This window comes from Pogona vitticeps, chromosome 1 (assembly GCF_051106095.1).
Source record: "Pogona vitticeps strain Pit_001003342236 chromosome 1, PviZW2.1, whole genome shotgun sequence".
NCBI lineage: Eukaryota > Metazoa > Chordata > Lepidosauria > Squamata > Agamidae > Pogona > Pogona vitticeps.
In genome coordinates, this window is record NC_135783.1 from 195,659,335 (window position 1) to 195,682,769 (window position 23,435).

The following is a 23,435-nucleotide window of genomic DNA, read 5'->3' on the forward strand; positions in this document are numbered from 1 at the left end:
GGATCCTGTGTTGAGCAGCATGGCAGGGGCCTGTCTTCCAGAGACACCACCCTAGAAGAAGGTCATGGCAGAAGGCAGAGGCATAGATATAGGAGGCTTGCAAGCCAACAGAGACCAAACCCCCCCCCCCCCCCCCGTCTTCCTGGGCTGAGAAGGAGCCTGTTTGGGGAGGTCTGGCCAAGGCGGCAGCGGGACGGCTCTCTTGCCCACCAACTAGTGTGCCCAGTGAGAGTCCGTGATCTCTCAGGGAGAGGGCATTGTCAGTCCACACCACTCCCACCTGGAATGTGGATCTGTAGAAAAGCTTCTTTGCCATTACTGGCAAAATCCAAAGAAACAAAAACAAAAGGACAAAAACATGTGGTACCTTAAAGTCTAACTTATATTTTAATGTGAGATTTCATGGACACGTCCACTTCATCAGACATATGGAAACGGAATGAAGTAATAAATGAAATGCCACATGCACAAGTAAAACATTCTAAATATTCATTGTCTGTAGAAGTCTTGGGTGTGTGGTACATTTCACATGCAGTGATTTATGGCCTGTTTGGTTTAGGTTTCTGTGATAAGCATTCAGTTCCAGGAGACTGAAAACAGACATCAAGCCTGAGCAAGGATGAGGGGGACAGAAAAGGGAGGGTAAAGGCTGGAGATTCTGTTTCCATGAAAATAAGACTTAACCTGAAAATAAGCCCTAGTATGATTTTTCAGGATGCTTGTAATATAAGCCCTACCCCCAAAATAAGCCCCAGTTAAGTAAAAGCCCACCTTCCACCATTGTGCAGCAACTAGAAGATGACATGATTGCATTTGAATAAATGTAGATTGTTGTACATGAAAAAAAGTTCCCCTGAAAATAAGCCCTAATGCATTTTTGAAGCAAAAATTAATATAATACCCTCTCTTATTCTCAGGAGACCATGGTAGGAACTCAGGAGGGGAAAAGAATATATAAAAGTAGTAACTATAAATGTGAAAGAGGATAACAACCTACCTCACAGGACTTCCCTAAAGTCCCCTGTAAGTAAGAGAATGGCCCTTTTGCTCACAATACTAGAGGTGCCATACTTCAGTTTGCTGCCCCTCTCCTTTTATCTTTCTTCCACTACTCCAAGATCATGCAACTTAACTGCATTGTGCCCCATGCTGTGGGTAAAATCCCCACCCACTACAAGCTAGCTGCTGCTCCAACCTGGGTAACTGCCCACTCCCCAGGGTGACTTGTCCTCTTTTTCCCCAACACTGCTGGCATTTCGTGCTGGCAGTCCCCCTTTTCTGGGTTCAACCAGGATGTCCCATTACAGTCATCTAGGCACTGTTGGGGTATGTGTGGGGGCATATAAAGCCAATCTCAGAATTTGTCAAGGTGAGGAAAGATCAAGTGTTTACGTTGAAGAGAAGTGGAAAGCTATTTGTCTATTTAGAAAAAAACAAGCTTTTACTAAGCGGGTATAGTGGCAGAAAGCTTTAGATTGGTGTCAGCAACTATTGAAACTCTTGAGAGTTGCTGTATGGAGTTCTACCAACCACCGTGTTTAAAATTCTGTGCCCCAAAATAGAAAAGCCACTCAACATTTAACCCTCTGAGTGAATTAAAGCAACTACTTCAAGATGCAATTATTGCCTCAACATACATTTCATCATCCAGGCCAAGGAATATACAGTGCAGAGAACCCTGAGGATTAAAGGTAGTTGAAATCAGTTTAAGTACCACCCAAGCGTCAGTACCACGCATATGAACAGCCTCTAATAACGTACAGAATGTGATCATCCTGGGTGTCAGCATTGCTGTCTTTCTCTTTTTCAGTGAGGGAATGCCACATGGCAGGAAGGCTTTGTCTTCATAGTTCTCTCTAATAGGGGTGTTTAAGATCTGTTATCTAATCAATCTATACTGGTAAAATTCAAGAACAAGTGTATACTCATTTCTACCGCACCCAGGGAATTTGTATATCCCCAGTTGGATTCAGGACTTATTTTGAAGAAAGTGCCTCTGCCTGAAATTGGGAGAGTTGGCCTCCCCTCCTGCACTGTAGTCTCCCATGGGCAGCTGGGTCCCATTATGAAACTTTTTCAGGAGCCAGGAGGGCTGCCAGCAGGAGGTTCAGGCCAGTCTGCTTCTTTTACCCCAGTTGCATTGGCCTAAATGTAAATCCCACACAGTATCAAGATACAGACAAGTAGAGGAATCATTGTATGTGATATGAAAATGGCAGGATGGTGGAGGAAGAAAACTACAGTGGTGCCTCGCAAGACGATTTTAATTCATTCCGTGGAAATTGCCGTCTTGCAAAACCCAGTTCCCCATTGGAATGCGTTAAAATCTATTTAATGTGTTCCAATTGGGGGGAAAATCACTATCTTGTGAAAATTACAAAACACAGTCCCGCATACCATATTGGGGAAAAACAATCCCCTCACCTGCACTGCCTTGTGAAATTCAATGGGTCTCAGATGGCCTTTCCCCTCTTCCTCTCTCTAGCAACAAAGAGGATGAAAGGAGTCAAAGCAGCCCCCTGGCTCCTGATAATGGTGACTGCTTTTGCCCTGCTCCTTTACCACTGGGAAGAAAAAGAGGAAGAATACAATACATCACTAGGACTTGCTGCCTTTGCAATAGGTCCTGATGAGAAGAAAGAGAGATGAAAAGGAATCTAGAAAAATCAGGGAAATCACAAGTGCAATCTCTCATTAACACAAATTATGCAGTTGAGTTCCCCACATTTGGGGAAATCACAGGGATCAGCAGCATACCCAAAGTACAATGGATGAGCTGCCCCCTGGGAAAACCACTCTTATGACATGGTATTTCCTCTGCAAAGTCTGAGTTGGAATGGCCCTTGCACCTCATACCCCCTTCTGTCCCCTGACCCCCCAAGGCATGGTGACCCCGTGGCTGCACCTCCCACTCAGTACAGGGCTGCACAGCCCCAGTCCTGCCAGAGGCCAAGAGAGCTCCTCAGTGTTTTGGGGTGCCCTGTGGGACCCTCATCAGGGGCTAGGTGTTCCTCCCACAATCCTCTAGTGCACAAGTATTAGCATATGCTAATACTAATACCTTACCCTAATTGTGGGAGGAACACCTAGCCCCTGTACTGCTGATCCCTGCAATTTCCCTAAATGTGAGGAACTCAACTGCATAATTTGTGTTAATGGGGGATTACATTTGTGATTTCCCTGTTTTTTTGGTGTTTTTTTTTTTTAACAATATCTTTACCCTTTGGTTCCTGGCTGTTTTCACCATCCTCTACCATTTAAATTTGCAACCATAGCCCCATTGGCAATGCTTTCCAAGATGGTTTTCCCCCCATTGAAATATATTAATTACATAAGACCTACTTTTTTATCCCAAAAAATTGGGGGAGAAAGTGTATGTTGCTATTTTTCCAAGAGGCAGACCCTGGAAAGCCAGCGGCATACACTTTCTCTCCCACTTTTTTGGGATAAGAAAGTAGGTCTTATGTAATTAATCTGTTCCAATGTGGAGGAAAACCATCTTGTGAAAAAGCGTAAAAAAAAATCATCTTGCGAGGCAAGGACCCAAACATCATCCAGTGAAAATTGCCCATAGGAACAATCATTTTGCGAAGCGCAACACTGCTCAAAAAAGTCATCATCTAGCAAATTCCTCATTTTGCGAGGCAATCGTCTAGCGAGGCACCACTGTAGTTTGATTGAGCCCCTAATAAGACATATCTTGGAGAGAGGCTTGCAAAAGACATGTTACACAGTTTTAAAACTCTCTTGCCCTGTTCAATTTAGGGGTGCTTCAGAAGGAAGGGAAAATATGTGATTCCTTTCTCTTTTTTCCAATCTCCAGAGCCAGCCACCAACATTACTATAGTAGTGAATTATTTGGGTTTGGGACTAGCAGACAGTTCCAAATGTGGGCCTCTGGTACCGTATAGCATGGCCAAGAAACATAAAGCAGGTGGTGTGTTTCTCGCTCAGCTGCATTTATTTGCCTGCTCTTAGAACTTGATTCCTGCCTGTTTGGAATTACCCTCCACACTGCCTCTGACATGTATGGGCTCTAAGCCAGCCTCACTCTGGATCTACACACCCAACACCCTCAGAGCTGCATTCTCCCCAAGGCTTAATTCACACACCATATTGGTCTGGTAAAAAAACAAGATGTATTTTTTTGAAGACAATTTACTTTCCTAAGGAAAAGTAGATTTAAAATTATACACTTAAATGTACATTCTACATTGACAATTCTAGCAATTCTAAACATCTCCCATTACACTGCAGGCGAAAAAAGTTCAGTTTTTTCTCATAACAATGGAAACAATGTTGAATTTGTCCTCTTTCATCCTTCTGCATCATTAAAGTTTCCATTTTTGTAACTGCACTGATGGTATTTGTGAAGTTGCTCCATAAAACCAGGATTTGGGCAAATAGCAGGCCTTGCATTTTTCACCAAAGAAAAAGCCCTGGAAAAACTGAGTCCTTCTGAATGCATTAGGAAGCCAATTACGATTGCTGCTGCTCGAGAAACTCCTGCATTACAGTGAACAAGCACCACACCATCCTCCAAGAAAGAGAGGAAAAGATCACATTTAGAAAGCCACTATCAAAAATAAATTACTCAATGCAATCTTCTCATAGGTAAAGGTAAAGGTTCCCCTTGACAATTTTTGTCCAGTCATGTTCGACTCTGGGCGGCAGTGCTCATCCCCGTTTCCAAGCCATAGAGCCAGCGTTTTGTCCGAAGACAATCTTCCGTGGTCACATGGCTAGTGCGACTTAGACACGGAACGCTGTTACCTTCCCATCGAGGTGGTCCCTATTTATCTACTTGCATTTTGCATGCTTTCAAACCGCTAGGTTGGCGGGACCTGGGACACACGATGGGCACTCACTCCGTCGCGTGGATTCGATCTTACGACTGCTGGTCTTCTGACCCTGTAGCACAGGCTTCTGTGTTTTAGCTCACAGCGCCACCACGTCCCTCGTCTTCTCATACATGTGTATATTAACTATAACCAAGTAACACTTGGAAAAATCATTTGAAATAGCCTCTCCAAATGTAAAATTGCAGTGTACTGCACATTATTTCTCCTTCTCTCTCCTGTATTCACCCTGAACCCAAATCCTTGTAGACTGCATGCATTCATCTCTGCCTGAGGTGTCCAGTGGGTCATTCCCACTGGACAGTACTGTTAATTTGATCAGGTTTGATCAGCACTTTAGAGAAGACAGTTGCAGTGAAGTCTGGATTGAGTCCTCCCAGTTAAGCGTTTGTTAGTCTTCCCTCAAATCCATGCTTGACCAAGAGGAGCCAGTGGTCTACTTCTGCTATCCCCCGATTTACCTGCCACAATCGGTGACTCCACCATCTTCCTGGAACCACCACCACCAGGACAGAAGGATACAGTGGGTGCAATAGTTCTATATGCATGGGAAAGCCCCCCCCCCCGCAAAAAACAGTAATGCAAAGTACTTTTGAGTACTTTGAGATCTAAATGCCTTCCAGTCTGTGCTTTGGCTCAAGAACTATGGATCTGTATTAAAATGTAACCCAAACACCAAATCATTCTAAGTAAATGTTTTGATCATTTCTGCATTAGCTATTTTAGGCTGCAAGGACAATCCTAACAGCAAAATAAGCCTACACTGAATTAGCAGTTAATTTCTCCTTCTGTTAAAATGTAGCTACTGAATGGCTTATCAAACAACCGGGATGGATTTGATTTAAATCAAATTGTTTTAAATCATAATTTAAATTTAAAAAAAAACAGATTTTCTATTTAAACAAAAATGTTTTAGTTAAATCATGATATACATTTTTAAATCATTGATTTTTATCCACTTTGCAAACAACTGAGATCTATGGAAGTTTGTGCCATATTTTTATTTCACTCAAATGCAGACTTTGCAGCTCACCATTGCTTCAAGTCAATGGCCAAGATCTAATTGGCCTAGGGTAGCCTTCTTAAGATGGCATGTGACATGTAAGTTTTTTATTTATTAAATTAAAACAAAGAAAAGGGTACACTAGAGTTGCTATATCTCTTTCCACTCTATCCCACTGCACCCCTTGAGAAATAGGAAGCCATTTCCAGTAGCGTTCAAAGGGGGGGCAGGACAACAGTCACACACCATTCTCAATGAAGTTATTCTTTTGGGAAATGTCTCTCCCAGAATGGAAATGTTTGCTGTGCATATGGAGGCTCTTTAGGTCCCAGTGAATAACTGCATGCCAAACTACTCTAGCTGGGCTTGGTTAAAAATAAAGTGTTATGTGAAAAATGCTGTTCAAGCTTTGGGCCCCAGTGTTCTCTTTCTCAAAATTCATATAAGAACAACAGCTGAAAGCGTTCAGTTCTTGATTCAAACCACTTATCTTATTAGATGCATCCAAACTAGGAACAGAGTTTAATTTAAACTATGGCTCATTGGAAAACCCAGGGACAAGGAAAACAGATGGCTCTTTTCTTGTTTCAATTAACCAAATGGATGGATGTCTTTGTTAGATGTAGTGACAAAGTGCAGTTGTTTTAATTCTAAAAGCAGATGTTTTCATCTCTTCCGGGACATGCCAGGAAAAGAGAAGGAAGGATTAGGTATCAAACTGTGGCAGCCTTATTCACATACCACTACTCAAAATTAAACAAAATTGTGCCTTTTAGGTGTTTTGGACTTCAACTCCTATAAGCCCTAACCAACATAGCCAGTGGTTAAGGATTATGGCTGGATTAGTCTGAAACACATGGAGAACACTAGATTGTCTGCTCTTTCATTTGCCTCTTACATCTATGCAGTTGTATACAGTACTCTAAATCACATGAATTAGTCTGGAGAAAGAAAATACTGTACTGCAATCCTGATCTTCCTTATTGAGGGGGTACACCTCAGATCTGGTTCAAATTCATTTCCTGAGGGGGGGGGAGCTTCAACTCTAGGTTTGCTTATCTTCCTAAGGCAGTTCAAAACCTCATGCTTTATTAATTGGCCCTCCATTGTCTGGTGAGAAATTTTCTTGAAAGGAGAATAAATTATCTGACTGTTCAGGCTGTCTAACAAAACCATCTTATATTATGAAGTATTGGAACTGTCAGGAAAAGATGATAAAAGCACTGAGGGGGACGTACTGAAAATTTAAACTCCCAGAGCAGAACAGTGGCATTAAGCAGCTGAAGCTAATTTAGAAATGAAGTGGAAACTGTAACTGGAACCCTCCAGGAGGGCATGGAATGAATACTCGTTTCAGGTAACTTGTAAACAATACACCAAATTCTTTCCTTCTAAAATAACACAAAGCTTGATGGAGCCATATTATCTTTCTTAATTCCAAACTATGTGAATAATGGAAATGGTTGGTAGATCTCATGGAATAATCTGGAGCTGGGCTTGAAAGACTGTCAACATGTAGCATCAAATGGGCAGAGTATATGAAACTCATCAAGCTCTGATTTCCTTATACAAGATATTAGATATGTGGAGGTAACCTAGAATGATTATAAAATAATCATTCTAACTTCCCCCCACATCCATAGGTATACCCAAGCAATATGTTACTTGTTCACAGTACTTGGAAGTAGTGTGCAGAATTCTCATAACATTTACCTTCATGAATGTCAAGCTTAGTTTTTCATAGAATCGTAGAATAATTTAACTGGAAGGGTTCTACAAGGCCATCAAGTTTAAACCCCTGTTCAAGGCAGGAATCCAAATTAAAGCAGGTCTGACTAATGGCTGTCCAATTTTCTCTTGGATCATGCCTCCAGCATTGGAGCATTCACCACCTCCTAAGATCATTGGTTCCATCGTTGTACTGCTCTAACAGTTAAGACATTCCCCCTGATACTCAGCCTAAATCTGGCTTCCTGTAACTTGAATTCATTATGACATGTCCTGCACTCTGGGATGATTGAGAACAAATCCTGCCGCTCCTCTGTAGGACTACCTTTCAAGAATTTGAAAAGTGCTATCATATCTCTCCCCACACACAAAGTCTTCTTTTCTCAAGGCTAAACATGCCTAGTTCTTTCAGACTTTCTTCACAGTGCTTCGTTTCCAGTCTCCTTATCATCCCTGTTGCTCTCCTCTGAACTTGCTAGTTTGCTGGCATCCTTTTTAAAGTACAGTTTCCAAAACTGAACACAGTACTCTAGATAAAGCCTAACCAGTGCAAGTATATGACAGCTTTACTTTTAAAAATAATTAACTTCTTAAAAATAAAATGTTCAGATCAAACAAATCAAACCCAGTTTAGTCAAGAGCCCCTATTTTTGTGATTCTACTTATCTGTTCAGTCATATAAGAACAAAAAGGGCTTGAAACAGTATACGAAGTACTTAAAATAACTAAAGAGTTCATTTTAAGGTCAGACTTTAAGAGTGGGAGATCAAGATATTTTAATTTATTTCATCAGGGAACCATCTTAAACATAATACTGTGCGGTGCACTGTACAAAAAAAAGGTCACTGTGTTCAATTTTTTCCCCTACTGCCACCCGCAATCAGAAATCACACACAGCAATAGTTACCTTTAACTGGGCCTCCTCAATAAACTCAAAGCATTCTGGGAAATAGGAGACAATGTCGGTCTCAGGAAGGTCTAGGATAGGGATCATTTTATATGTGAAGTCATGAGGAAAGGCATTTTCAACTCCATAGGCCACATTTAGAACATGGGTGACCTGAAATACAGAAGACCAATACAATGAGATAACAAGCCAGCTTTGCACTCTTCTGCATCTGTTATGGTTGTGGACCTCAGTCCAAGAGCTAACAAACATGCCACAAAACCTTTCTTCCATTTATATCCTAGCAGGATTGAGAATACTTTTTCAACAGGCAGCCTTTAGGACAATCCATAATTTGTTTTACTTAATGTTAAGTACAGGAGATGAAAAATCATGCAAACCTCCATGTTAATCCTAAACATTTACTTTCTACCATGTTTCCCCAAAAATAAGAAAGGGCCTTATATCAATTTTTGCTCCAGAAAACACACTAGGGGATGTTTTATTTCTTTCATGTACAACAATCTACATTTATTCAAATACAGCTGTGTCATCTTCTTCTGGTGGCTGCACAAGGGTGGAGGGCAAGGTTTCACTTAACTGGGGCTTATTTTGGGGGCAGGGCTTATATTACGAGCATCCTGAAAAAAATCATACTAGGGCTTATTTTCAGGTTAGGTCTTATTTTCAGGAGAACAAGACCTATTGAGTTGTCGGCTTTACTCCTTGAGTAAGGAGTGCCTGGGATTGCGGTTCACGTCTCATAGATTTTCATAGTGTTTCCTTCCATGCAAGTGTGCCTCGATAAAGCATCGGAGCACATTTTGCAATTTCTTATAATGCTCGGCAACCTATTTTTGAGGCGTGGACAACAAAAGATGCAGAAAAACATACCGCCTTGAGCTCTCCTGAACTACCGCCATTTACGTATTACATTAGAGGTATCACAAACTTTGCTTTGATTCTTTGCTCTCGCCACAACCTTTCTGAAACACACTTTTGAGCTAAAGTACTGGCTGGGCAGGACAAAGTTGGCAGAAGTTGGACAAGCCCCACCTGTTCATATGTTTGAAGTGAGACACACACAAAAAACAACCAAGCCCCATCCCATCACACCTTACCCCATATTTTTTCATGGTGTCCAGATCATGAGCAGCATCTTGCGAGCCTGTCAGGAGACATATGCGTTTTATCCCATCAGAGCAGGAAAGGGGGAGCAGGCAGAGCGCGCCCCACTTCCCGCCACCGCCCCCACCCCACCCCACCCCGGCGCCTTTCTGCTGCGGGAACCTGGGGGGGGGGGAAATGCTTCGCCCTGCCATCATCGCAAGCGCCGTCTTCCCCATCGCAAGCGCTCGGAGACCCAGGCGACAGCCGCTGTTTTAGGGAGAGAACGGCAGGCAGGCAGAGAGAGGCGAGCAGAGCGGGCGTTTCTAGCATTATTCCGACAGCAGCCCAGGGAAACCCAGGATCGAAGCGCTTTGGACGCCCGCCGCAGGGGCCCGATCCTGCGGCTCGGGCTCCGGCCACGTACCCACGAGGAGCCAGGGCTTCACGGCGCCCACCCGCAGATCCAGGCTCCGGTCCGGCACGTAACCGCAGGCGTCCCCCGGCGGCGCCGCGGCCACCTCCACCACCTGCACCTGTGCATCCTTCCAGGTCTCCAGGGTCCGCCTCCCGCTCAGGGCGGTCACCCGGGTGCATTGCTTCCGCAGGTTGTGCCTGGAGAAGGCCCGGATCTCCTGGGCCAGCGAGTGCATAGCAGGCGCCGGGCGGGGGAGACCGACTGCTGGGACGCCGGCAGGCCCCGCTCCGGCCTTCCTCCCGAGGCAGGCGCCCGCGCGCAGGGAAGGGGAGGGAGCCTCCCCATTGGCCGCACGGAAACGCTACCCGATTGGCCAAGAGGTGCCCGAGGGTGTGGCTTGTTTCGGCGGCAAGCCAGCCCCGCACCAAGTGGCTAGTGCAGATCCTCCTTCGCCCCGCAAGGCTGGGAGGAGTTTTCTGGGTCGTGGAATCCAACGCCTGTCGAGGGAGCACCATGGGGGGGGGGGGGGAATCGAACTCCCAACCCTGGAGGCCAAAACCACTGAGCTATCCACATGAAAAAGCACACCCAACCAGTGGTCAGCTCACAAGGCCTTGCCTTGCCTGCCCTTTCAGGTCAGCCTCCAGAAGGAAAGGGAAAAATGCTAAATTGAACCCTGGTTGACTAAACAGTTTCCCTAAAGCCAAACCCAACGGGGAGGCAAGGCGTACATATATGCCCATCCCCAGTGCTTGCTGAACAAAACGTTCACTGATTCTACACTGGGCCAGAATCCTACTCTTATTTCTGCCAATGTAAGCGCAATGGCATATATGGAAGCTTGCACTTGCGGCTAGTCTAAGTTGGCCTTTGCATGCCTTGTCAATATGCCAGTCCTGTGAGCTGACAGAAGACAAGAACAATAAACGACTTTGCCGCTGTGATTTATTCCATTGTGCTTGTGGTGAGGTAAACAAACAGTAACGTCTGGCCAATATAATTAGTACATATTGGTGGAAATCGAATAGTAAGTTGCAACTAAAGTAGGCCCATTGAAACAGCTCTAGGCATTCAGTGGGCCTACTCTTGACTTACTATACTGCATTTCAGCCAGTTGGCTGAGTTATGGCTAATTATGGGGATAGAATATGTGCAGGTACTCAGCAGGACGTAGCAACAAAGGATGTCTAGCAGTGAAGAGACAAAGGAAAGTAGGAGTAACAGAATTTTGACCAAAGGCTAAACTCCACATGTGGATTCCTCTGCTGGTTTGAGGATTGTTGGGTAGCTCTCACTGTGAGGCATCATACATACATCATTCAATCTGTTTAAGACAATTACATACTGTAACCTCTTTGTAATATAACCGCTGCCACTTTTGAGTGGACTTTGGTCCAGATGGGCGGGGTATAAATTTAATAAATAAATAAAATAAATAATATAACACATATACTTATGTACAAAGAAGAGTATGGGGCAAACCAACAGTTGGCCTGCTTTCTGTAAAAGGAGATTCTGCTGCATAAAGATAAGAGAAATAGCTCAAATACCATTATCCTTAAAAGGGGCTTATCTGAAAAATTACAGGTGAAAAAAGCAGGCAGTTAAAAAAGATGAGAAACCCTTCCCAATTCTTTCTTTTCCCCAAGAAGACAGAAGGAGTTCAAAGTCCGACTATGTGGCGCTCTGTTCCAAACAATCTATTTTAAGAATTAGCTGAAATTAAAGTGATAAACAGGAATCACAAACAACACATATATTTTCACAAGAAATGTAACCTAACTCCAATGTTTAGCACACTGTTTATGCCATGTGAAAATAGTGTGTGATGGATGCTGAACAGAGAAAAATATAATACATTCTGGACAGCATATGTTTTACATTTCCATTACATAGCAATGCAAGCAAAAAAAGCTACCCCCTTTACAATCTCATGTCTAGAAGTGGCTTTTACAACACAATGGGTATCAGTTTCATTTTGTTGAAATTTTATTTACAAACTTGCATGTTGTCTGTGGTTTGTGTCATTGGGAGATACTTTTCTGGGCTGGGGTGATTGCCTTTCTGTCCAGCTCTAACCAATCATCCCTTCCAACCATTGTATTCAAAGGGAGCATTGCGTTTCTGAGTGTTTCTTTCCCTCTTTTTTAAAGTCTGTTGGTGTCAGTTATTGTTGATCTGTTCAGTTGGTTGCTAAGTATGTGTGCAGTAAAGTAAACAGTATGTACAGGAGTGGTCCTAGCCGCCTAGAGTGGTCCGAGCTGACTAGATAGGCGGGATATAAATAAAATAAATAAATAAATAAATAAATTGTAATAAATTTTAAGAAAATAATTTTTAAAAATTCTTTCTTCCTACAAATGTGTGACAAATGGGTACGGCAGCCGGGGGGGTGAGTGGTAAAGGCGGGAAAGAGACGAGGAGAGACTCACTCCTTCACACGCCCCCCCTTCCAAGTGGGCCGTCCTGTCTTGGCGCTCACCCTCCTCACTGTCCTGTCGAGAAAAATAATCCGCATTAGAGTGGGTGCTCCCTTTTTTTATATTGTACTTGAAAGGAGAATGGTTGTAAACTTAAATACCACCGGGTCAACCTGGGGTTGGTGTCTTTCATCCGGTTAAGCCACTGAAGAGGAGCATGAGGGTAAAGAGAGCCCCCAACAAATAATACCTCAATGCCTGGATAGCCCATTTAACAGCCAGAGCCTCTTTCTCTATCGTGGCATATTTCTGTTCTCGCACACTCAGTTTTTTACTCAAATACATTATCGGATATTCTGTTTCTCCTTTCCTTTGAGATAAAACTGCCCCTATACCTCTATCAGACGCATCTATTTGCACCAGAAATGGTAATTTCGGGAGCATAACGACTGGGTAAAGCTGACAATATCTCCTTAAGTTGATTAAAAGCTGTTTGTTCCGTCCTTCCCCATGCCAATCCTTTTCCCTTCTTCTTTTTGGTTAAGTCTGTCAAAGGAGCAGCAACCTCTGCAAAGTTGGGCATGAATTGTCTATAATACCCGGCTAGACCTAAGAATTGTTGTACCTCCTTATTGTTCTTAGGTACCCCCCAAGAGACCACCTTATCGACCTTGTCAGATACTGGTTGTATCTTTCCTCCTTCTACATGAAACCCTAAAAATTGAACCCCCTTTCTTGCAATTTTACATTTCTTTGGGTTCACCTTCAACCCAGCCCTCTCGATTTCCTTTAAGACTTCCCGGATATGTTTTACATGCTCTTCCCACGTCTTACTATATATCAGGATATCATCAATATAGGCTCCCGTGAACTCTTTCACTGGGGCTAACACCTGATCCATTAGTCTTTGGAAAGTCGTGGCTGCTCCGTGTAATCCGAATGGCATTTTTTAAAAATGGAACAAACCTTTGGGGGTCACGAAAGCAGTCTTTTCTTTGTCCTCCTCCCTTAAAGGAATTTGCCAATATCCTTTACTGAGGTCTAACGAGGTCAGATGGACTGACCCTCCTAATCTTTCTAACAGGTCATCCACCCTAGGCATGGGGTAGGCGTCAAATTTAGAAATTTCATTCAACTGGCGGAAATCAATACACAACTGCATTTGTCCGTCCGGTTTGGGTACCATCACAGGGTAACTGCGCCAAGGACTACGCGAGGGTTCAATGACCCCTAGCTTCAACATATCTTCCACTTCCTTATTAATAGCTTCTTTGAGGTGATACGGCCATGTCCGATTCCCAGCCCGAGTAACCAAGCGTACTGGTATATGTATCTCATGACAAATCAATTGTGTTTGTCCTGAGAATAAATGTTTGAAATCGTTCTCTATATCTTGTAGATCTTTTTGTTGTGGAACATCTAAGGTTTCGTCTATAGGTAAGCTTCCATCAGTCTTAAGCCAAATCTCTGTTTCAGGCCTGAATTCATTTTCTTCTACCTCCCCCCAAAGGGCTTCCCTCTCTTTCCATTCCTTAAGCAAGTTCACATGGAAGATCCCCTTCTTTTTGGTCTTATCAGGCATGAATATCTCATAATCCACTTGGCCTATCTTTTGGATAACTTCATAGGGACCTTGCCAAGTGGCAAATAACTTGGCTTGATCAGAAGGCATTAATAACAAAACCTTCTGCCCCGGCCTAAATTCTCGAGTTTTAAGGTTCCTATCGTACCTCGTTTTTTGGCCTAGTTGTGCCTTGCTCAAATTGTCCTTTGCTATACCCGCAACTGTCCTTAGATGTTCCCGCATTTCAATAACATGTTGTACCGTTATTTGTGCTTCATCCGTTCCCTCCTCCCACCAAATCCAAGATACCTCTAGGGTTCCACCCGTACATCAACTCGAAGGGTGAGAATCCCGTAGAGGCTTGTGGTACCTCTCTGATAGCGAACATCAAAGGAGCTAATAACAGATGCCATCTCCTAGGTTTTTCCATGACCAATTTTCGTATCATCCCTTTCAAAGTTTTGTTGAAGTGTTCCACTAAACCATTACTTTGCGGGTGGTAAACCACGGTATGGATAGGTTTTACCTCTAGGAGGCGCCATAACTCTTTTAAAGTTTGACTCATAAAATTGGTGCCTTGATCGGTAAGAATTTCTTTAGGAAAACCCAATCGAGAAAAGACTTGCATTAATTCGCGGGCAAGTACTTTAGCCGTGGTCGATCTAAGAGGAACAGCTTCTGGGTACTTAGTGGCATAATCTATTATCACCAATATGTGTGTGTGTCCTCCCTGTGATTTAATTAAGGGACCCACAATGTCCAGACCAATTCTCTGGAAGGGATAGTCCATAAGGGGTAGAGGTATCAGCTCTGCTCCTTTTTGGGGTCTTCTCTGTGTTTTCTGGCATTGTGGGCAGGTGGTACAATATTCCTTAATATCCTTTCCTAACGTAGGCCACCAAAACCTTTGTTCCACCCATGCTTTCATTTTCTCTTCCACTAAGTGACCAGCCAGAGGGATATCGTGAGCTAACTCCATAATCTTAGTTCTCCATTTTAGGGGTACCACGAGCCTCCTGTCCCCATTTTCATGTACATAATACAATACATTTCTATCCATTTCCCAACCATTTTGTCCTCTTACTATAGTTCCCGACGGTTGCGCAGCTAATAACGGCTCCTGCAACAAGGCATCGTCCTGTTGCATGGCCCTCATTTGTTCCCGCGAAGTCTTCTGCAAAAAATCGGACTGATCTTCACCTTGCAAGTCTTCCCCTTGCAACCCTTCCTTGATATTCCCTACTGCGCGTGAACCAACCCAATCCCTTCCGAGCAACATTTCCCTAGAGAGTCCCGGAACAATGCCAATGTTCATTCATCTCTCCTCGTTCCCCACTTTAACATTTGCCCACATAGTTTGGTACTTCTTAAGGTCCCCATGAATACACCTTACAGAAAACCCTTCGTCTTTCTTGTCTCCTGGCAAGTCCCGTACCAGCGTTTTCCCGCACCCAGTGTCTATAAGAGCTCTCCTCTTTTCCCCATTCACCCACGCACCTATTTCCCATCGTTCCGAAGAAGGTGCCTGCGGTTCCTTCATTTGTCCCACCCACGAAAATTCAGCCCCCGGGCAATTTTACGTGGCCAGGGACCCCGCAGGAAAAGCAAATGGGCCGCCCCTCTTTGTTCTCTCGCCATACCATGCCAGGATTATAGATGGGACATCCGTCCTTGCCTTCCCTCCATCCCGTTCCCGGGGCATAAATCCGGTGATCTACCGTAATCGGCCGAACGGGCTTGGAAGTAAAGGGCTCGAACATCTTTCCGCGTGGCTTGGCTGAACCGCTCATCTCTGCAGCCTGTTTTGCACTAGAATTTAAAGTCGAAAGAGAAACTTCTCCTCCACGCGGTCTCTGTCTCTCCGCCCAGGGGGCGGATACTTTCTTGCTAGCTCCTTCCATGTTGCTATAGTCTTCCAATAAGGTTATCGCTCTCTCCAGCGTCTTCGGGTTGTTCTTCTGTATCCAATCTTTCACGCCAGCTCCCAGGGACTGTACCAACTGTTCCAAGACCACCGCGTCGACTATCTTTTCTCCACTGTTCTCCATCGGTTTCAACCACCGCATAGCATTAGCTCGCATCCGCTGTGCCACCGTACAAGGGTGGGTTCCTGGTTTCCATTTGAGTTCCCTTAGTCACTTCCGATACGTCTCCTCTGTCAGATTAAGCGTGCTCAAGATGGCGTTTTTAACCGTCTCATATTGAGTCGCCTCTTGCACACTTAGGGTATCCACCACCTCTTGCAACAGTCCAGTCTGACAAGGGATGAGGACTAAAGTCCACTGGTCTCTTGGTCATCCCGCTGCCAACGCGACTCTCTCGAAAGTGTGCAAGTAAGCCTCTGGATCGTCAGTATTGGTCATCTTTTGCATTCGGATAGGGGCCGGTCCAGCCACTAAGCTTCCTCGCACACTCACCACACTTTTCGCGCTCTTTTCCTCTTCACCTCCTTGCCCTCGTAACTGTCTCGCCATCAATTTCTGTTGCTCTGTCAAATTCTCAATTAGCCTTGCTTGTCTTTCCATGGCTTCTCTTATCTTGGTCATCTCTTCCTTTCCCGCCTGAAGTGTACCCCCGGCCCCACATTGGGCGCCACTATGACAAATGGGTACGGCAGCAGGGGCGGTGAGTGGTAAAGGCGGGAAAGAGACGAGGAGGCGATTCTTCTTCAAAATCAACAAGTTTATTTGAATAAGAATTTAACTCAATTGGATCAAACGGATCCCTCAAAACATCGTCTGATAACACGTGGTATCTTTTGGGGGGTCGCACTTCCACATTCCCCTCAACGTCTACAAGGAGGCCGGGCCAAAGCGCTCCTGATCCATCATCGGCCGTAGTGGGGTGCTCCTTACCGCGCATACAGTCCCGCAACAAGGATGGCGGGCCCAGTCTCCCTCCGGAGGCTTCTGCTGGAATTCGGGGCCTGGTCTGGTCACCTTCTGGCCACCAAAGAAATTCCGGGGGTACACCGACACGATCCATTCCAAAGGATCGTATGCGCGGCCGTGACTGCCTGGGGGCAAGGGTTCTGGCAGTAATCCCCTTCCTTGTCTTAAGTTGGGGAATTCCCGCGCGAGGCCCTGTGTAATTCCACTGTCGAGCATGGGTTCGGTCTGAACCCCTCTGTTCACATAACCACCTAGTGCTCCTTCTCCCAGCCAACTGAAAACCCGCACGCTTCCCGCCTCCTTTTCATCCTCCCACATGATCAAATTGAACTCCACCCCCTCCTCATCAGCCAAACAGACTTCGGTAGGCTTCCTCTTCATTCCCTCATCCTGATCTATTTCAATCAAGACGCCCTCCACGCAGCCACTCTCCTCTGTCTGTGCTTTTTCTTCGGAGGATGGCACACTCAGACTCACTCCTTCACAAAATGTCTCAGACAAAAGAACAAAATAAAAATAAAAAAATAAGACAAAAATGTTTGGGCACCTTAAAGACTAACTGCTATATTTTAATGTGAGCTGTCATGGACAAGTCCATTTCCTCAGACAGTTAGTCGTCAAAATGCGATAATATTTTTGTCTTCTTTATTTTTTATTTTCTTTTTGCCTGACATGCTAGTACAGACTAACATGGCTACCTCTTCTAAAAATGTCTCAGAGTTAGTTATTGAGAATTCAAATGCCAATTAATGAAAAAGGGTGGACTATCTGGGGAACATGTAGCTATTCTCTGTACAGTGGGGTCTTGACTTAAGAACGGCTTGAGTTAAGAACATTTTGACTTAAGAACCACTCTCATAGGAAAATACTGACTTGACTTACATACTTAGATTTGAGTTAAGAACTGAAAAAAACCCATGTGGGAGGCAGGGAAAGTGCAAAATTTAACTGTTGGCCAGTGAAAAGGGTGCCTGTCTGCTTCCTCACTCCTCCCAGCGTTTAGAGAGTGGATTGGGAGACAGTCTTCAGACTGCCTGGTACTGAACTGCCTGGACTGTATTTTCCCTGCCTTCCCTGAACCTTTCTTGACCTAAGAAAAAAAGAAACAAAATATCCCCCCTCTAGTGGTCGAAGGCGGAATAGCAGCTTCCCATTAGTTTCTATGGACGGAAAAGAGCAGATACGGATCAAATGGTTTTCAATGCATTCCTATGGGAAATGCAGATTTAACCTGAGAACTTTTTGACTTGAGAACCGCCTTCCAATACGGATTAAGTTCTCAAGTCAAAACCCCACTGTAGGTCTCTGTGCTTCTACTGCATGGCAAAAGGGAGTTTTACCAGAAATTCAGAGCTCTGCAACATATTTTTATAGACAATTCCCCCCCCCCATACCTGTGTCCCAGGATAATTATAACCAATGGTGCAGTTCCAATCACATATTTCTCAGGTAACATGAAGCTTGCTCCAAACATTGTCTTATTGCTTGGGGCCTGTCCTTTCGCAGAGATCCCTTGCTAAAGAATGAAAGCATAGTGTTTGTAAAATTGAAACAATCGCAACTGGACTGGACTTTCTGCAAATGTACATACTTCAAGTCAATCTGGATAAAACTGTAAAGCACATACTTCAAACATGACTTTGTTTTGCTGCAAAAGATGATTTACATGCTGACGTTTAATTAAGTCAACTTTTTTATTTTATTTATGTATTTATGCCTTTCTCCTTAAGAAGAACACAAGGTGGCTTACATCATTATAAGACAGTGTTTAAAGCTAAGAACAATGTGTAAAAAGAGGCAGCTAACATCACTGAAAGATAATATTAAAGCTAAAACTGTAAGTATACAAATATTTAAAAGGAAAAAAACAAATGCCACTCTAAGAAATGGTTAACACAAGCAGTACTAAAGACCCAGTCAAAGCAGTAATGCAAAACAATCCATTTAAAAAGATCACACTCAGGCTGCCAGTCCCTCAGGGAAAGCTTGCCCGAAGCGAATGGTCTTGACCTGCTTGCAGAAGGACAGCGACCAGCCTGGCCTTTTGGCAAGGACAAATACTTTGTGGTAGTATCAAGATGTAAGTGAGAATGGCGGACCTAAGAGGGAAAATTTATTCCATGATATTGTTTCCAGTCTCATGTACTGTATTCGCTTAATTAAAAATTATGTTATAAATACCATCTCTTGGATTACCCTGACTCATCTTTAATTACCTAAGGTTCATTCATTTTTGATTTTGTGTGAAAAGTAAAGTGTGGCATGAGCTCAGAAAGGCTCTTCCCGCTTTAAGTGCTCGTAATTGACATCGCTGGCAACATCCTCCAACCGTTCCTACTTGCATAAATTCATTTGAAGTGTACCTCGGCTGAAATCCTGTGGCTCAGCGTAGGACGCCACGGCCAGAGTAGGCCCACTGGATCCGTGAGGGTTCAGTGAGTCACCTCCTCTGCAAGTTCTATTGATTCAGTGGGCCTGCTCTAGTTGTGGCTTACTATGTTAAGCCACGGGAACCTAACTGGGATTTTCTACGAGCTGATACTTACTTGTGGACACAGCAGCCCCCACGGAGGTGTCAAATAGAGAGGAATCTACATACAAAGAGGTGGCAAGGGGGCAGGAAGGGAAGCCTGGAGGGCCTCGAGCCCCCGACTCCTGCTCTACATTGATGGGACCGCCTTTCTAATTTTTCAGGAGATATTACAAAGGTGTATTGATCCAATTCTGTATTGCGCTTGGTTGTCTGCACTCATTTAACGACTGACAGCTAACTGTCAAGATGCATGCAAAAGCGAGCATCCACTTTTATATATACAGTATGAAGACAGCTTCAGATTTGGGTCTCTCAAATCTATGTTCTGAGGTAGCATGCAGTGTATGTAGCCAGCTGAAATATGACAGTGGGGGATAACCTAAATAGGTTTTCTTAACTGAAGTTATGTTATGCAACAGAAGTGCTAAGAGCAGGAAAAGCTGAGTGAGCGATGGTGTGGGGGGCAGAGCTGCTCCTGCAAGAAACAGGGGCGGATTCTACCGGCTCACCCCCACCCCTCTCCATGGCAGGCAGGGAAGTGGGGAAGCAAGACAAGACAGCAGCTTCGTCTTCCTCCTCTCTCTTAACACTCAGCTGTTATGGGAACTAGGCAACACACACGAGGCCAGGATCAGTGCCCAAAGCTTTTGTGATAAGCCATTGCTCCCTCCCTCCCTCTCTCTCTCTCTCTTTCTCTCCCTCTCAATCTCTCTCTCCAGTGGTCCAAGATACAAGGTAGTCTGATTCATCCTCTCCTTTGTTCATCAGAATTTGTCTTCTGGATAGTACAGCAATGGGGTTTCTGCCTCATGAACCTCCCTTTTTTGGTCGGCCAGCTAAGAGGTGAGCGAGGAGGTGGGGCACGAGCAGCCCCTTTCCTTTCTTTCCCTTCTCTCACTCTGTGGGGTTGATTAGAGGGTCTGAGCAAACAGGAGTTGAAGTTAGGAGAGGTTGCCTTATTAAGGAAAACAGGGACTTGCCCCACTTCATGCCCCCTCACTTCCCAGTCATCCAGTCACTGTCTCCCATCTGCCCTCTTAGCAGAAGGGAGGTCAGGGCCCTTCCTTACTAGAGCTGGAGGGTTAGCAGGCTAGTTCAAGAAGGGCAAGATGCAGGAGTTTTTGCAACCTCCCATGCTGCCAGAGTAACAAATAATTCTTTTCTGCCTCTAAATTCAAAGACAGCCCCACCTCTCTGCTCAGTGCTTTCCCCTCTTTCTGATGGAAGCAGTCAGTGAGTCTGTTGAAGTCTGTTGCTGAAAACAGCCATGTTTGTCAGTTTGCTTTTTTATCTGTCCACAACTGTAAGTAAAGAAGATATTTTTATACTTTCTCCTGCTAATGTTACAGAGTGAGTTATTGAAACTGTGAGTGCCAGTGGATGAGGGGGGAAAAAAGATATGGACTCCTCTGGGGAACTAGAAACTATTCTGCTTTGTGAATATTGGAACTCCATGTTTGCTGCACAGCTAGAGGAATTGACCCCAAAATTAAAAACTCTGCAACACAGAGCAGGTTATACGGTGATATTTTGGGGTCTGGGACTGCCCTTGCTGGTACCAGGAGTTGGTTCTAGCAGTGAACTTGGAAAGTTACTTCTAACTAAGAGGTAATTAGTTGCTATTTTTCCAATAAGTAGTTGTAGATCAGTTACATTTAGGAGACTATTGCCACTGACAGGAAAAAAGGATTTTACTTCCAGCTTAGGCAACAGGTTAAAGCCTGAAATTATCCATATTCCAATAGGTGTTCCATGGCGGCTGTTTTTATTGGTCTGTTCCCCCACCCACCCAGGTGTGTAGTAATCTTGGTCTGATTTGGTTTTTTTTTCTTTTTCTGATGCTACTTTTTCTTGCTCATCATTGTTCCTGGTCTGTCTTTTGTGTTTTAATGTCACCACTCCTTCAAGAAGTTATTTTTATACTGACTGGTCTTGAATTTCTACTTGACTAATCTACCCAGTTTAATTTCTTAGGTACACAGAAGAAGTCGTGAGGAATTAAAAGAAGTATCCTTCTCAGATCTTTCTCAGCATTTCTTCATTCTTGGCCAAACGCCAACAATGACAGGGATACACCTTTCCTGACAGCTTTGCTTTGTCTGTGGGTTTTTTTTTAATCTTCTCCAGCAGATATCTCTGTGCATAGCAAGTTTGTGTGTTCATGCAGGAATGAGGAAATGCAGCTCTCTTCTTTCAAAGGAGAGAGAGAGATGGACATTATACGGTTGGTGCAGAGTAGCAACATTGAACTAAGCAGAAAAAGAAACAGGCAGATTCATAAAATGGTTAGTTTCAATAGCATTATCTGAATTTTTAAATTTGGCTGTTCAGTGATTCAGACATGCTATTATGTGACAAGTGTGCAGTTCTTAAAGAAATGCAAAATATATTCGGTAAAATGAGACAAATATTCCAAAAAGTTCACAAAATGCATCAGTGATGTTGATGGTCTCTCGGTTCTTGCCAGTGGTGTCCTAGACGCTGGTATAGCTCTGTAACATTTCTGTAATCACATTCCACGCAGCACTCAAAACTAGCAACATATGTTAGTTTGGATCTGGGAATGGGGAGGGGTAGCATCTTCCCAATAATTAAATGTTACTATTTGAGCATCCAGAAGATTAATCTTTCCTATGCCACCACACACTGGGTTGGGGAAATAAATAATTATTATTAGTGATTTGCATAATTTCCTTCTCCACATAGATACAACCACAAATAAACAACAGCTGCCCTGTTTGGACACATCATTCAGACCCAGGAAGTAGAACTCAAGTTGGCTTAAAGATCTCTTTTAACAATCCTTCACTTTGGCACAATCTGTCTTTCATCAAGTTAAAGGCGTCATTAAGACCAGAATGGATTTGCTCATTCAATTTGGAGGCCACCACATGTACCCCAATGCAGTCCAGAGCCATCCCATCCAATTTGATTTGTACCTCCTGATCCTACTAAATTTGTAAGTCCCCGATTGACTTGCAGTGGGTAGCTAAAATAAAACTAATTATTACGGGGTTGGGGTGGGTTGCCCTGATGGACCTTTTTGGTCCGACCGTAGTGCTTCTACTTTTGAGGGTCAGGTTGAAGTGCTTTCTCAGCAAATGGAAGCGTTGTTTTAAGGGAGATCGCCCCCACGAATGCAACCCTGTCCTGGTCAAATCAGGTGTGCAACTTTGCAGCCGTCTGATGCCACCATCCATTCTGATCCTTCATACTTGCAGGAAGCATGTCAAGGAAATGCCTTCCCTGTCTGCCTTTCATGAGCATTCAGGGATGGGAGAGAGAAGGAAAGGAATTCCTGAAACCCACGGGAGAGGCTGACATCTAAGGAAGGTGGATGTGGCAGATTCAAAGGCTGAGCCTGGTCTTTCTCACCTACTGAAAGATGCATTGAGAATCATTTTGGGATTTTTCCCTCTTCCTCCTCTAAGCAGTGGTTATCATCCAACCTGCCTTGTAAAGTTGTGCATTGAGGAGCTAGGGTAGTGAAGGCCTCCCTCATCCTTGCACTCCTTATGTAAGATTGGGACAAATAGAATAACTATATTCCCTTTTAAAGATGTCTATTCACCTGATCTCTCCCACTACAAGTGGTGCCTCGCTTAACGAGTGCCTCGCTCAACAATGTATTCGCATAACGATGGCCTTTGCTGGAAATTTTGCCGCCTCACCTAACGATGTTTCCTATGGGGGATTTTCGCATAATGATGTTTGGGACCTTGCTTCACTTAACGATGACAGTTTTAGGTCCCCTGTTTCACTTAACGTTTTTTTTGACAGCCCTGTTTTCGCTATTTTAAAAATATTCTAAAATGTTTAAAAATGTTTAAAATGCTTGGAATCGTTAGTGCACCTAATAAAACCTTCGTTAAAGTAATTTGGCTTCGTTCTGAGTCTTTTTGAATTTTTGGTGATTTTTTTTCACCATTGAAATGTATTGAATAGGCTCCTATTGGAACGGATTAACCGGTTTTCAATGCATTCCTATGAGAAATGGTGTTTCGCTTAACGATGTTTTCACATAAC

At 43.9% G+C, this 23,435-nt stretch overlaps 1 protein-coding gene and 1 non-coding gene across 2 annotated transcripts; both read right to left on the reverse strand.

Moving 5' to 3' along the window:
• Positions 1 to 2,666: 2,666 nt before the first annotated feature.
• Positions 2,667 to 2,832, reverse strand: LOC140703394 (U1 spliceosomal RNA). The gene has a single exon (XR_012082810.2). It is a non-coding gene; the product is annotated as a U1 spliceosomal RNA (small nuclear RNA).
• A 1,288-nt stretch (positions 2,833 to 4,120) lies between these two features.
• On the reverse strand, positions 4,121 to 10,337 carry DUSP19 (dual specificity phosphatase 19). The gene is made up of 4 exons (XM_072981153.2): positions 10,011 to 10,337; positions 9,598 to 9,644; positions 8,498 to 8,650; positions 4,121 to 4,537 (listed from the first exon to the last, which is right to left on the reverse strand). Exons 1-4 carry the CDS (start codon positions 10,234 to 10,236, stop codon positions 4,316 to 4,318), a joined length of 648 nt encoding a protein of 215 aa, XP_072837254.2. The 5' UTR covers positions 10,237 to 10,337; the 3' UTR covers positions 4,121 to 4,315.
• Between the last annotated feature and the right edge of the window lie 13,098 nt (positions 10,338 to 23,435).

Excerpts from the sequence above, each read along its gene's own strand:
- DUSP19 (XM_072981153.2), bottom strand. The coding sequence starts at position 10,236 with ATGCACTCGCTGGCCCAGGAGATCCGGGCCTTCTCCAGGCACAACCTG. Across the intron at positions 9,645-10,010 it reads GAAGCCCTGGCTCCTCGTGG|GCTCGCAAGATGCTGCTCAT; the intron begins GTACGTGGCCGG and ends GTCTCCTGACAG. Across the intron at positions 8,651-9,597 it reads ACACCATGAAAAAATATGGG|GTCACCCATGTTCTAAATGT; the intron begins GTAAGGTGTGAT and ends TCTGTATTTCAG.